The sequence below is a fragment of the Diuraphis noxia genome, unplaced genomic scaffold, assembly GCF_037042655.1.
Source record: "Diuraphis noxia isolate RWA-SAM2 unplaced genomic scaffold, SU_Dnox_SAM2 contig0001, whole genome shotgun sequence".
Lineage (NCBI taxonomy): Eukaryota > Metazoa > Arthropoda > Insecta > Hemiptera > Aphididae > Diuraphis > Diuraphis noxia.
The window spans coordinates 43938161-43953640 of NW_028301711.1; the positions used below are offsets into that span (position 1 = coordinate 43938161).

The 15480-nt window shown below is 28.5% G+C and overlaps 1 protein-coding gene across 1 annotated transcript; it reads left to right on the plus strand.

Moving 5' to 3' along the window:
- The first annotated feature begins 11804 nt into the window (after window positions 1-11804).
- On the plus strand, window positions 11805-15348 carry LOC107165095 (uncharacterized). The gene is made up of 6 exons (XM_015513174.2): window positions 11805-12213; window positions 13823-13993; window positions 14055-14180; window positions 14295-14396; window positions 14459-14697; window positions 14760-15348. The coding sequence occupies exons 3-6, from the start codon at window positions 14062-14064 to the stop codon at window positions 15188-15190; spliced, it is 891 nt and encodes a 296-aa protein (XP_015368660.1). The 5' UTR covers window positions 11805-12213; window positions 13823-13993; window positions 14055-14061; the 3' UTR covers window positions 15191-15348.
- The last annotated feature ends 132 nt before the right edge of the window (window positions 15349-15480 follow it).

The window sequence follows — 15480 nt, forward strand, 5'->3', positions numbered from 1 at the left end:
TCGCAATTTATAGAAGACATAAATCATGAGTATGCTTTAAATATCAAAAAATCTATCACCGTTAACTTATTTTACTTTGGTTAGGTTGTTAGGTATAATATAATTTTAATGGCTTTTGTCTTAAAGTTTCATTAGTTTAAATGCTGTCCTTAAAAACAAATATTTTTACAGAAAATTGAATTTCGTAATTGTATTAATAATTTTTATACATATACGAATTGAATTTATTATATAAATAGTTAAAAAATTCCTATTTAAAAAAAAAAGATAAAATATACAGTATAAATTTAAAAAATATGCATATACTTATATAGGAAAAAAAGTTGGAAATAGGTTGGTAGGTATGCTTAAATATGTGCAAAACACTTTTAAATTTCAAATCCAGACGCCACAAAACAAATTTATAATGAATCAGGTTTATTTTATTTGCCTTCCGGACAAATGTTTTGCAAATTTGAAATTTTCAAATGCATAATACCAAGCCCTAATAATTATGTTACACCATTAATATCTTAATAACATAAATAAATAAACATATTTTATGTTATCAGAAATGCCAACACTGCTAAGATGATAGCTATGACCGCACCACCCACAGCTGATATAAATAATACAATAGATTGCTAACTGTTGTTATCGGCAATGGGGAAATTTGAAGCCGCCGAGTCGGTAAACCGCCATCTTTAAAAAGAGAAGCTGAACAATAATAACACAAGAGAATATATTAATATATTATTTTAAATTACAATATATATTTTATATTATGCAATATGCATCTTGTTCCTTCAAGTTGTTATTTAAATTTGCTAAACATACCTACTATAAATACTAAATAACTTAATGAAGGCATGAAGCATAGGTACCTAACATGGATGTTAATATAAAAGGTACAACAAAATAAAAAACACAACCCAAATATATTTTCGTTATTAATAAATAATCATTTATAACATTGATGAATATAAATAAAAAATGATTCACAAAATACATATTTCACATATAATTGATTGACATCCTCACCCAGTTGACAACCAATTTGCCTGCTACCAATAATGTGCCTGTCTCTTGAGTCTTCCATTTAATGTACCACCAATCACCATAAAATATAATTTATAATTTGTTGTGTAACTAACAAACAAATCAAAATATGCATAATGTAGGTAAGACAATATAATATATCAAATATTAATTTATCCACCATGTTACTGTTAGTAATATCAAGTATAACATTCATGTTATTTAAAGTGCCTATTAACACATTAACAAATTGTGAAACGGTCTTGTAGTACCTATACTGGTTCGTAACCAATTTTTGATACGTCTCATAGAAGTACACGATCTTTCGTAAGTGGTTGAGCTTAAGAGGACGACACACCTGCATGTGTTGTATCCGTCTTACAAACGTATAACATAGCAAAATCTGTTTAGCGCGGGACAACTTTTCTCCCTCAATATTTATAATAGAATTTTCAAAATTTCACAACGCATAGGTAAGAACTTTATCTGTGGCATAGCGTCGTTAATTTTTTGATAGCACAAACCAATAATTTTAAGTAATTTAATAAAAAAATAAAAACTAAATGTATTTTCTTAAGCTTATAACTTTAATTATATTTATGTTATCAAAAAACTAACGACACTATGACACGGATAAAGTTCTTACCTATGCGTTGTGGAACTTTGGTAATTCTACTATAAATACAAAGGGAGTAAAGTTGTCCCGCGCTAAACAGATTTTGCCATGTTATACGTTTGTAAACGTATACATGCGGGTGTGGCGTCCTCTTATTGGAATACTTATTCCTACTTGTAACAACTTATAAAGATTGGGATAAACATGTTTTTCAATCACTTTGCTAGTATCATTAATATCAAAATCAAGTATTATGGTAATCATGCAGTTATTTCTTGCTACACTCATTTCTGATTTTAAAGCTTGAATATCTATCATTAAAACATCCTAAAACAATAAAAATTAATTAATACATTTATTGAGAAAATAAAATATTATTAAAAAATGTAATATTAACCTTGTAATGGTTTATTAAATATGAACTTTCAACAAAATCTATTTTAATAAAACATTCAACAGAGCATGCCATGAGTAAACACTCTTTGAAAAATCTATATTTAAGGTTTCTTACAACAGAATCAATTAGCTGATAGAGCTATGGACGAAAATACACTTAACTGAAAAAACCAATTTCTATAGTTAATAACAAATAACTGAATAAAAAATAATTTTCAATGATATTATAGATAGATGATTAAATGTAATAAATATTTTATCACAAAAATCACAAAATCCCGAGATTCAATATTTTTTTATCAGACGGGGCTATGAAAATATTTAGGGGGGCTTAGGTAAGGAATAAAGATGGAACATTTAAAACCAGGATTCTCATAAATATTTCTTACTGTTGTAACCAAACAATTGAAAAAATATACAAATACAGTTTTTTTATACTAACATTCAATTTTGAAAGAAATTTCTTTTTAAAACTAAGAATAACGGTTAGTTATTTTGAGGTAATAAAAAAACTACTTTATACACCCATTGAAATTTCCAAAAGTTATTTTTTACAATAACTATAATCTAACTTAATTTTATGCTGATCCCAAATAGTAAAATAATATATTTACAGATATTGAACTTAATCTCTTGCCCAAAAAAGACCGCAACCTCTTACGAAGCCAATATAGGCGTGTCCTATCCATTCTTATAATATCTATGGTATAAGGTCTATGTGAATAATGATGATCTAATCTCTTATCATTTTATCAATTTAATCAAAATATTGTCATGGATCATAAGATAATAATACATAATATCCACGAAACAAGGGTCATCGTAATATTAAAGTGAATCTATAAATAGATTAATACCTCCTAAATAAAAGTGAAAACAGAAAAATGGTAATACTGGTAACATCGTCAATATTGTTTTATTGAAATGATTGAATGAGTACAATTTGTATTCACATTTCACAACTCTGGCAAAGGATATTTTAATATTTAACGCTTATGTTAATTATTTTTGTAAAACAATAAATTTAATATTACATATTATTTCTTGTAATACTATTTATTACGTTACAATAAAACCAGGCACGTCGCCAAGGTTTGGGGGGCTTAGGGGGGATGGCCCCCTAAGAAATGTCAGTGGCCCTGGACTGGCCCCCTTGATTTTTATTTTTAAATATTATGGTGTGTTATATACAGTGAAACCTGACTTAACGGACACCTGTATATAACGGACACCTCTCTTAATGGACAAAATGATCAGTTCCCGGCAGTAACAGACTCCTTCTATTACGGACATGGACACTAATATTTTACTCGACAATTTCACAACGGACTCCTTCTATTACGGACACGGACACTAATATTTTACTCGACAATTTCATAACGGACAAAAATACATACATACTACGTTGATAAGAAACGCAATTAGGACATTAAGTGAAAACACGGATTACGACCAATTACATTATCGCCGATTACGATAACGCTAATTGTGAGTACCTATTGAATTTATAAGGTTTACATTTGTACAACAATTTAGGTTAAGGTGGTTCCAGTCGATAAAAAAAAATCGTTTTTAGAAGTCTCGCTATGACAAAATTGTGAGACTTCGGATGGTTCGATTTTAATGCTGTAAAAATAATAACATTTCTTAACATCTCCACTGTAGAACCATCGGAGTAATTTTATTAAGTTTTAACTTTTGACAATGTTATAATATCATACAAATTTCAGTTTTTACTACATTTTCGTTCAATCATATGTATTGAATAAATTAATATTTATAAAAAAATTCTTCGTCCATTCTTTAGAGAAGGTTTTATTTTTTTTTAGGATTTTTACAGAATTAAAATCACACCAACCTAAGTCCCACAATTTTGTCACAGCCGAAGTATGTTTTTACTCGAAGAGTAACTGAATACTTTTTCATAATAGAACTTAACCTGTCATGTGCCTGCGAGTGCGAGAATGCCAAATGCCGATAACCAATTAATTACGCGACGTTTACCCGGATCGTCGTGGGTCGACCGGATGCTGACCATTTACCGAGAAACAATTTTCGATAATTATCAGATTATAATATTAGTCGAGTAATAATAATAATAATAATAATATTTTTCTATAATACACCACAAAAGAGATGGACTGAAAGAGTTAAGCTCATAAACTAGGAATGTATTGATTTTACCATGATGTATGTTTTTAATTTTTTATTATTTTTTTTTTTGTGTCTATCATCACTTTTTGGGGCAGTAAAAATGTTTCGATTTTTGACTTCAGTACCTCGTTCGATCAGAAAGTGAATCTAGTTGGTACTTTGGGGGGTCAAAAGTAACTCGATACTGTTCTAAATAATCGAGAAAAACAAACTAAAAATTAAGGGAAAAACGGTAAATTTTACGCACACTCATTTTTCGACAAAATCGATTTTGGTTTTTGATGTAACATTAAAACAAATGACCATAGGTACATGAAATTTTCACTGAATGTTTATATAAGCATTTTCTATATTTGATACAATTTTCAAAATATTTAGATTTGTTTTGAGCTGTTTACTGACATTTTAATTTTTCAACTTTTTTAGTTTTTTTTTTCTATAAATATCGATAAAAATTTATTTGTTAGGTAGAAAAGCTTGAAAATTTATTACAAGGCTTCTAACACATCTTAAAAATAGCAGTAGAAAAATAAAATACATTTATAATCACAATTTTTTTTTACAAGAATTCAAAGTTTGAATTTTGACAACATACGTAAAAATCACGAAAATTCATAAATTATTTTATGCTAGAAATTCATTAAAAGTTTCCTTTTATATCTAAGAATTTAAAATTTTATATAAGGCTCTTAACATTTTTACAATAGTAGGTGAAAAATAAAATAAATATATTTGCACAATTTTTTTTTACAAGCATTCAATGTTTGAATTTTGACAGCATATGTAAAAATCACGAAAATCACGAAAATTCGCAAATTATTTTATAACAAAAACAATATTTTTTTCACCAATACCGATAATATTTTTATACAGTTACAATTTTATAACAAAATACAAAAAAAATCATAATATATTTAGCAAAAACAATACTTTTAAGTAAATATTACTACAGACAGTCCTATATCTCTATAAAAATGGAAATGGAAATATTTATTAGTTTTTATAATATACGAGATTTAATTGGTACCTATACAATTTAAAAAAAAATCGAGACACAATTTGTATGACTCCCAAAAAAATTTAGGACGCAATGCGGAAGGAATTTTTGAAGCCGGATGCAATTCCAGCCGTGGTCAAAGCCGTTACTGACAAAGTCTGTGGTCATTGATGGGTGTGAGTGGTGGCCGACGGGTGATACCAACTTAGCAGGTAGAAATGTTTCCTATTGTTAAGAGGACATCTTATTAAAATATGTACGCTAAAATTTTCCTTTAAAAACACGTTTGCGAGGCTAAAGAATATGGGTTACTGAATAGTTTTATTGTAAAAACACCTGTGATGAGGCTATAAACAAAATGGTAGGCGAGTTTCATATCTCGTTCTGTAAGAAGCCCGATTTTTTATTTTTTTAACTTTAAGTCCCAAAAATTAGTTGCTGAATAGTATCTTTTGGTCCCCTTCCATAAGTTTAAATTAACTTTATTTTAACAAAAATATACTATAGCACAATGCTAATAACTTGTGTTATAGATATTTTATTTTTTTAGTAAATTTATAAAAATTAACTCATCTGTAAAAGCGTGTTCCTCAAATAAGTCGACATTAGTTCAAAATACCACAAAAGTTAATAACTTTAAGATAATGTTTATCACACCAATATCTCACCAATGTTCCCGATCCTTGTGTAACCCTATTCTTATTATGATTATAAAAAATCTACGGCTCTCCGGCCTTCGGGCGCCGGTCCGTGGTTGGCGGCCGTATGAGGTGTTTAGGTGGCCACATGACTCTCGGTGTATGAAAAATATACCCGAGCACTGAGCAGTCACAACATTATTTATAGATTCAAGATATAAGTCAATCCAACCAGTCGTGGTGGTCTGTGTCCCGTATGCCAGGGTACGGTTGTACCAGCACAGCCAACTGTGCCTACAAAAATACCGACTTCGAGTTCCTTTCAGCCATCAAATATTTTTAATTTCGAAAATGTTTGTTTGGTATATATTTTAACCCTTTAACGTGCAGACTTACATTTTAAATTCAATGATTAGGACAACTGTGGCATCCATAGAAGCCACCGGTAATATCCCTGTATGTGTGGGATTTTTTATACTAACATAGGTTTTACCTAGCTGTGGCATACATAGTAGCCACTTTGTTATCAGTGAGGAAAACGCGGTTAAATGATTTAGAATGTGATTATGATTATCAATATTGATTATATTATAATATTAAAACAAGTGTTGATACCATGGACTAAGATATAATGGACTGGTATCGTAACATTTTCGGTGATTCACAAATATCTGGTGTTATCAAGTAAAATGGGATCTTAGCTGTTACTACCACGCATGGTGGTGGTTTAATTTTAAACTACGAATTAAATAATAATATTGTTCAACTATTTTATTCTTAATATTGAAATTCAAATTTTCACATAACAAGACAAAGTTTATTTACACAAGTAACAAATAAAAACATAACTATTATTTTATATCGTTTATTAAAGTGTTATGTATTAACCAATTTTGAATGCGTTTTCTTTTTGGCATTATTTTGATTTTGATTTTTATTCATCACAAATGGATACTGGCGTATTCTCTTGAGAATGTAATCAGAAAAAATAAACCTTAAAACTTCGGTTTTGTGAACTGGACATAGAAATTTGATTGGACCATATTCTTCAAAGAAATGATTCAAAGTGAGCTCAAAGACATCATTACTGTCGCAAAACTCTGAATATGAGTCTTCAACAGCTGACAATATTTTAAAGATAAATTCATTTGGGTGGGTCAAACCGCCTTTAGACTTTAGATTTACTCATGCAGCTTCTGGGTTATCTGAATACGTTTGTGTACCTAAGGAAGTAATTTACTTTATAGTTATTAAGACATTTTTAATTTTTATGTAATATAGTTTTAATTATTTATATTATGTTGATAGGTACCAATTAATACTTTTCTGCAAAGTTCACAAGTAATGTGTTTGGTAAATTTTCTAGCAATGTTTCCACAAATGTTATAAATAACACAGCCTTTTGTTTCAGCTTTAAAGTAACTATGTATACTTGCATCAAACACAATATATATGTCTGTTTGAATCCTAATATATTTTGAAAATATTTTAAAATAATTCTTAAATGTAGGCATAAATTTTTATTAAAAAAATTAACATGTAGGTACTTATTTAGGCATTCAGTCATTAAAGTAATCAGTATTCTTGACTATTCTATATTCAACAGTAAAACAGAATGAAAAAAAAAACAGTAAAAGATAATAAATAATATATTAATATGTGATATACCGTATAATATGGGTATATTGTATACCTACATTTATTCTATGAATCTAGGTATATACATTTAGTATAGGTATGATACCTAGTATACCTATACTATATTGTCTATATTATTGAGTATTATAAATTTAATACAATCAATCATTTTTAGATGTACCAACTATAACGATAAAGAATTATAATGATTATAATATTATTTCAATGAAAACAACATTATTTTTATCGAAGCCAAATTGTTGTGAAAAATAATTAATTAAACAAATTGTATAGGATTTAGATACCATTACAGTGAAACCTCCTTTAACGGACTCCTCCCAATAGCGGACACCTCCAAATAACAGATGGAATTTTGGGAACGGTGAAATGTGTACTCACTGTATTTCCCCTCTTAATAGCGGACACCTCCAAATGGTGGACGACGTTTAAGCGACCAAGTTTAAGTGTCCGGTATTTAGAGGTTTCACTGTATTTACATTTTGTTAAAACTACTTTTAAAAAGTATTCAGAATACACAATAATATACTTTAAAAATTGTGTTTAGAACACAGGTACACAACAAGTATTCGAATACTCTACAAGACGGTTGATAGTCGGTAAATTCTGTTACAGAACACTTAATAGTATATGTGTTGGAGATAATAAAACTCACCATTGTACAATAAGACAAGACTGCCAAGTCTTGCACAAAATAAAATATAATTTTTCAATGAAAGCGTCAAAAAAAAAAAGTATTAATAATTTATTATTTACACCGAGGTTGGTGGGACGCATTGACATGAAAAATATTAAAAATAATAGAAGGCCAAAAGCATTTGATAGAAAAAATTCGAAACTTTTGTACGGTGGACTTTTAGTTAAATTTATTTTTTGATGGGTGTGATGTATCTCAACAATATAGCATACGAATTCAAAGATGAGTATTGTGCGTTGACCTTTTGGCCGCAAACGTAAAACGAAAAGAAAAAAATTTAGATAATAAAAATATAGAACGTCTACTACGCATTAGAAACCTTGAATGTTATAATTATAATTGTACTTAGAGTTAGTTGTTGTTGCGATGGGTGGGATGGTCGACAAAATCTCGAGCGACCGAGTGAAATACAGTAAAAAATAAATACAACATGGTCAGTGATTTGGACGATTTGGTCATCGTACGATATTATTAACACGGCACACGCATGGCTTCTTCTCACCTGACACCTGTACACAAGGTCCACGTCGGTGGCCAACTCATCAAACACCTTGTCTTTGCCTTCATCACCCCATTGGACGCCTAGAACGACAGTCATCTTGTTGAAATCAGATCTGATGATAGCCATGTTTGTATGAAAAGAAATAAATGGATAAGTAACAAAATGGAAAAGACCGGACTGTGGGTAGTGGACAAAAAACGAAAATTGAAAATTATATTAGTATACCGAAAGAGTGTAACAGGGGTATGTAACTATTGTATATCTATAGAACAGAAAGGATATACTAGGATAAACAGTTGTCAGCGCTAATGGCAGGGATCAGTCAAGCGTATTACCAACATACCAAAAATCATAAATGTCCCAGACATAGGTAATACTGATCATAGTAAACATAATCTCAAATTAAAATATAATAGAGGTTTTTAAATTTTTTAAACCTTGAATTTTTTTAAAAATTTTTTACCAAGGAGTGTAATTAATCAATAATTTTATTTATGTTTAGTTTGACCAGATGTAGCTCGCAAAGCCGCTCCAGGGGTCTGGGCTAGGGTATGATTGCATAGGAAAAAGTGGTAATGAGGCTGTAGTATCTACACCCAGTAGTACCCATGTAGCACCCATGTAGTATACCTCATACTTGGATTCAAATTTCAGTCCATCGCTCCAAGAACCTCTAAAAATAAATAATAAACATGTTTACAATAATATTATTTTTTTTTTTCATTAAACTATCACTAGTTACATACAATACAAAAATCATTAAGTTAGTTTTCATGACAGCATATGTTGATTCTGTATTACCTACATAATATGGAGGACTTGAATTAATTGAGAAAACAATCAATGATACACAATTTTTCTGACATTAATTCTAGAAAAGTGAATTTTGTTCTTATATTGATATAGCATAGGGTTAAAATACACAGGCCCTAATTAATTTACAAAAGATTGAAAAAAAGATTTTTAAGAATATTTGACAAATATAATATTTATTTTAACTTTCTTCATAATTAATTAGAAAAATTACATTAAAAGTTGATACCTACTTTGGTAATGTTTTATTGTATAACTGTTTCAATGTTGATAAATATAATTTTCGTAATAAATAATAATCTGTATTATTTTTAGAATCATAAGTATTTGTTATTTTAATTCTGTAAGGGTTCTATAATTCTATGTGTGATTTCAGTAGTTTCAGTGCAATTTTTATATGCAGATCCCCATTCTAGAACTCCATATAATAAGACAGACTGAACTAATGCAAATTAAACCATTTTTAGTCTTGGGATGTTTAAGATATTACGTAGTTCTTATTTAAATATAAAAAGCTTTACGTATTATTAGTATGTCAACATTAGGTTTCCATTTTAATTTTTCATCAAATATTACACCTAAATATTTTCTTAAGGTTACTTCAGGTATACAAAAACAGTTTTTATTACATTTTTTAATATTATATTTTGATGTTCTTACATTTATTTTTATATAATATAATTTTGACTTGTTCTGGTGAGTTCTGACTAGAAAATATTAAAGGAATAAAAACTGATTTGTTTTTTTGTCGAGCATTATGCTACTTTTAGTATACCATTTAATGGCCACTGATAGACCTTTATTAGCATTTTTTTCCACCTCAGTCTAATTTACACCTTCAAAAGCAATAGTGTCATTCACAAAGCGGAGTATCTTACTACCTATTTCTAAATTTAATGAGGCGTCTACACATTTTATTGAGAATTATATAGATCCTAGCACTGTTCCTTGTAGGATGCCATATTTAGCAATACACTATACACGAATCACATTATACAGTATTTTGCCGCTATTAATGCTATTATACAGTATACTTTCAAAAGTACATTGATTCATCTAATTGCTATATACTGACGTCTCACTAAGACACCTAAATCCGCATATATACGTATATGGACGTAAGTGTCCCTGGGGCATATGATTTCGCCAACCGATTACGTTGTGTAGGACCTCAATAGCTGAGTAGAAGGCCACACTAAAAGACTTTTCCTAATTATCGTAACAATGGAGATTAACTATGTGTTAGTTATATCACCTAATAGGGTCATCGGTTTACGAATTTGTAGTATTGACAGATACACATGGAGATCGTAAATAATTGTTATAAGTTATAACTTAAAACCTACTATGGGCATCGGTTCATGGACATTATGAGTGTCACGAACTCGTGAATAACAAGATGTGAACCGAACGGCCGCACGAGCGTGGGATGCTGCGATATCCTAATGATAGGTACATGAGGACGCATTTGCGCGACTCGACCATGGACACATACTTATCTTATCGATAGGAGAGAAAACGCAGAGAGTAGGACTCTCTCTTCTGAATAGGAGAGCCCCAATTAGACCCAAATCAGACGTGAACCACCAGTCAGTGCAAGCACCTTCACGCCAGTCAACATTCTAAATTAATCATTTGGACTTAGAATATTTTGAATTAAATCAATTTGTGCAGTAAAAGTGCTTTATTTACATGAAAATCAAATAAATGTATAATAAATTAACTACAAGTCAAGTTGTTATACTTATTTGCTTCAATCCATCTACCTCAATACCAGCCATTCGTCCTCCTGTATGCTGGGACGCTACATAATAAACTAAAAACATTTAGCACATTAATAGAACATACTTTATTGATGTTGACTATTACATGAAATATAAGAATAATCAGCTGGATCCATAAGAAATATTATCTTATTCTAAAAATATTACATCAATAAACCTACAAATATTTTTTTCTAAAGTTATTTATTAATTAATAATTAATCTATGTTTTGTAATAAGTTAATTTGAATTTTGGATATCAAAATATAATTAAATGTAAGAGAGACAATAATTGTGTAATATATTCAGAATCTGTATTTTAACACGAAAATTTGTATACCACTTAGAAAGTGGCGATGGGCTTAGAGTAATTAAAAAAAATCACCAAAGATGATGCCTAGTATGGTTAAATCGGTGGTTTTTGAAATACTACGCTATCTATTGGTGAATAACGGTCTATGGCTGTATTGTGTTTTTCGGATGTGTTTGGGAACCCTGCAATCGCTTATCAAATATTGCTGTAAAAAAAAATAGCGGAACATAGGTGTTGTGTTTGTGGAATGTGAATGTCTATTATGTCCAATGTCCATTTTCCAGCGAATCGTCAATTCAGCTATGGCGTCGACTTTCAACAAAGACACGAGTTGTACAACCCTGTTTATTTAATCGTTTGTTATTTCACTTTAATATTGTTCAAATATATTTGATTACACTATCTACACTACCCCCTGCAAACTACGCAACAGTTTTCTGGATTAGATGATTAAAAAATAATATCATACCGTGCTTGTCTATGATCGTAACACTTGTTATTTGATTGAACAAACATAATACAATGTAATTTTTTTTTATCATCATGAAATCTGGTAATCTAGTGATGTTTAAAATCCGTAGTTTCTCATCAGACATCTATGATATTTTTGAAAATAATCAATTTAAATCAATTTCATTGAATTGAACTGTGGTAAGTACCTACATATAAATCATAAGTAGTATATTATGCGATTTAATGAGTAGTCACCTAAAAAGTATTGGTTAATACTTAATATTTTATGTAATAATGGGTATTGATGTGTGAATGACAACTAGATACACTATATTGCTTAACCTAATTTACGTGTTTGCTCAAAGTATAGGTACTGAACTTTTTGTTTCCTTCCACAATTTTTACGGGCATTTGTAACTAAATATATTTATTTATATGTTCGTTGCAATTTATCTTTTTTTGTAGGTATCATATTATAATGTAAATTTTTACCTAGTTGAGTGAGTAACTAATCTTGTCAGGTCTATAGGTGCTAAAAAAAAATTTGTCTATTCCCTTTGACATATCTGAGATGGTATTGCATATAAAATCGAGCGATGCTTTTGATGTAAACTGTCTGAGAAGCATCTCTAAGTGAAATTTTCCTGATACGAAGCCAGAGTAGTAACTTTTTTGATAGAACAGTTCAAACCAAAAACATTTCTCGGCTTGCTTTGCAAAATCTTTCTATATGATAAAACCATTTTTTCTTCTTCTTTAGAGATATAGTAAATATTAGTTAAAAATTAATTATTCTTTCAAATATACAGGATTAAACAATATTATAAGGATATTTGGACTCTTGAATAAATTCATATTTTATTGTAATTTACAATATTGTATGTTAAAGTATGGTCTCATAAATATAACTTTTTTTTTTAAATTAATTATCAACAATGAAGTTGTTAGTCATTTAAACTAACTACCTATATCATTTACATTAGGCTTAAGATTATTTGTGTATGGTATTTGTTGCAAAAAATTATTATTATTTTAATTTTGATTATTAAAACCTTGTCACCTAGACATCACCAAGGATATCATATTCTACATTGAATTAATCAACAAATAAGTAAACTTAAACTAATTTAATAAAATAATTTCATTCTTCAACAATTTAGAGTAACATTATTAGCCATTAAATAACAAATAACTCATATGATTGAAAACTTTGCAGAAATGTAGATGTTAAGTTTTTTACCCTATATGCTTATATTAACTATTAAGTTATTTATCTCTAAACAAACAGGTGCTTTATCTTAGTTTTAATTTAAATAAGCTTTTTTTTATGAATGTATTGAATTGTAACATATTGTAATCTCAGTATTCTGAATTACAATTTTGGTTTTATTAACTGCTCGGTTAACTGTCAAGTACTACTGTTAATATATTTCATCTTTTATTTAAATATTGAAAATAAATTACTAGTGATCATGATTTTAATCGCCATTTCATCTTTCACTATTCATTATTTTTTTTTTTTTAATACATGACTAAATAAATAGGTATGATCACAAATTTGTGATATGCAACCACCCTTATCTTGTCGATAGCGAAGGTTCTTCGCTTCCATTATATTTTATTAATATTGCTGACCAATGAAATGCGGAAAACTACTAGTAATTGTGGGAATATGCGCAAACTGGACAAACAACAGTTTTTTGTAATCATATTTATTTATTTAGTCATTTTAAATACAAATATTTTAATTAATTATTTATTATTATTATTAATTATTATCTTATTATTAATGTTTATATTTTATTAGTTACTATAGGTCAAAAAGTCAAATAATTGTGACGTTATCTGATTGAAAATATCAATAATAATATTTAAAAGGAAGTAAAAAAAGAAAACATCATTATAGAAGAAAAAGAAGAAGTACCACAAAGAAAACATTTTGTTGTTTGACAGTCGTAATATAATATTTGAGTAAAAAGTAAGAAGTGAAAACAATTTTATACAATTTATTTTGAATTAATATGCAATTAATACTACAGTTCTAGCATGGCATCTTCAAACTCTGGCAACTGTAATTCCAGTTCAAAAAATTCTAAATTCAATTCTATTTTAAATTCAAGGTCGAAAAATTCTTCAAACATTTTACAAGTTAAAGACAAACCTACGTGAGTTTAATAAATACATTATAAATAAGTTGTTTTTGTAGATACTTAACAACATATACTATGTCTTTTAGTAAACATCAATGTAATTTATTTTCAATCAAAATTAATTTACAGATACTCGCAATTAATAAGTGAGAATGCAAAAACAAATAAAAAATGGTATGATGTAAAAATAAAAAATTCCAAAAATATCAGTATAGCTCATAAAAAACCAAGGTAAACTACTGGTAACTATCTATTTTAAGTATAAAAAAATTAAGTTATAAATATGATTTTAGGTCTCGTATTCCAATTAAGTGTAAAATTCAATGCCCACAAACTTCATGTTGCATTCGTATTACTAACTTATCCAGAAGAATTACCGTAGATTTCCTTTATGAAAATTTTTCTGAATTTGGAACAATAAAAAAACTAGATCTACACTTCAACCAATATGATAGATTTTCCAAAGGATTTTCTTACATAATGTTTTCTTCTCCAGAAGAATCTAAAAATGCTGTAAGAACTATGGATGAATGTGAGTTTTTCTATTTTAATAATTTTAAAAGATATAACTGATGATGATAATGTTGTATATAGGTGAAATTGATGGATATGTAATAACGTGCAAACAATGGTTCTTACCATATACAGAATACTGTGTAAGTTCTATACTTCGTGGTGCTTGCAGTGCAGATGAAATCCAAAGATATTCACCAACACACCTATCACCAACTTATTATATTATACAACATTCTTCTCAACTAGATAGATTGAATTCTCATACTGGATCTCGTTTTCATTCTCTAATGTATTATGATAATATACCTCCAAACAAATCTCTCACTGGGTCTTCAAGAATTTCAAGTTCTAGATCTCCGAGGCAATCTAGATCAAGATCTCGTTCTAATTCCTTAACAATACATCATTCTAAATCTAAAAAAAAAACTCATAATAGATCTTGTAATATCAAAACATATTCAAAAAGTTCTCATCATAGATCTTCTAGAAAGCCATATAAGTTTTATTAAAAATGAATAAGTCTTTAATTTTTATCAACACATTGATCCAAATAAGTAAAAATTATTATTATTATTGTTATTGTTTTTTATTTGCATACATAACATTGTTTTGGATACTGTAATTTAAAATTATGGTATTTCATCTTTGATAAGCGATAAACCATAGATATCACAATAAAAGTATAAATACATTTTTCATTATATCAATTAATTATTATTTTTAAATGTAACTATTATAAAATAGTTTTAAACATTGTAGTAAAATTTAATAAAAAAAACAATTTATTAAGTATTTTAAA

What these genes read in the sequence shown, in the direction of transcription:
- LOC107165095 (XM_015513174.2), top strand. Translation starts at nt 14,062, where the DNA reads ATGGCATCTTCAAACTCTGGCAACTGTAATTCCAGTTCAAAAAATTCT. An exon ending in CAAGTTAAAGACAAACCTAC is followed by an intron (nt 14,181 to 14,294) that starts GTGAGTTTAATA and finishes ATTAATTTACAG; the next exon opens with ATACTCGCAATTAATAAGTG. An exon ending in ATAGCTCATAAAAAACCAAG is followed by an intron (nt 14,397 to 14,458) that starts GTAAACTACTGG and finishes ATATGATTTTAG; the next exon opens with GTCTCGTATTCCAATTAAGT.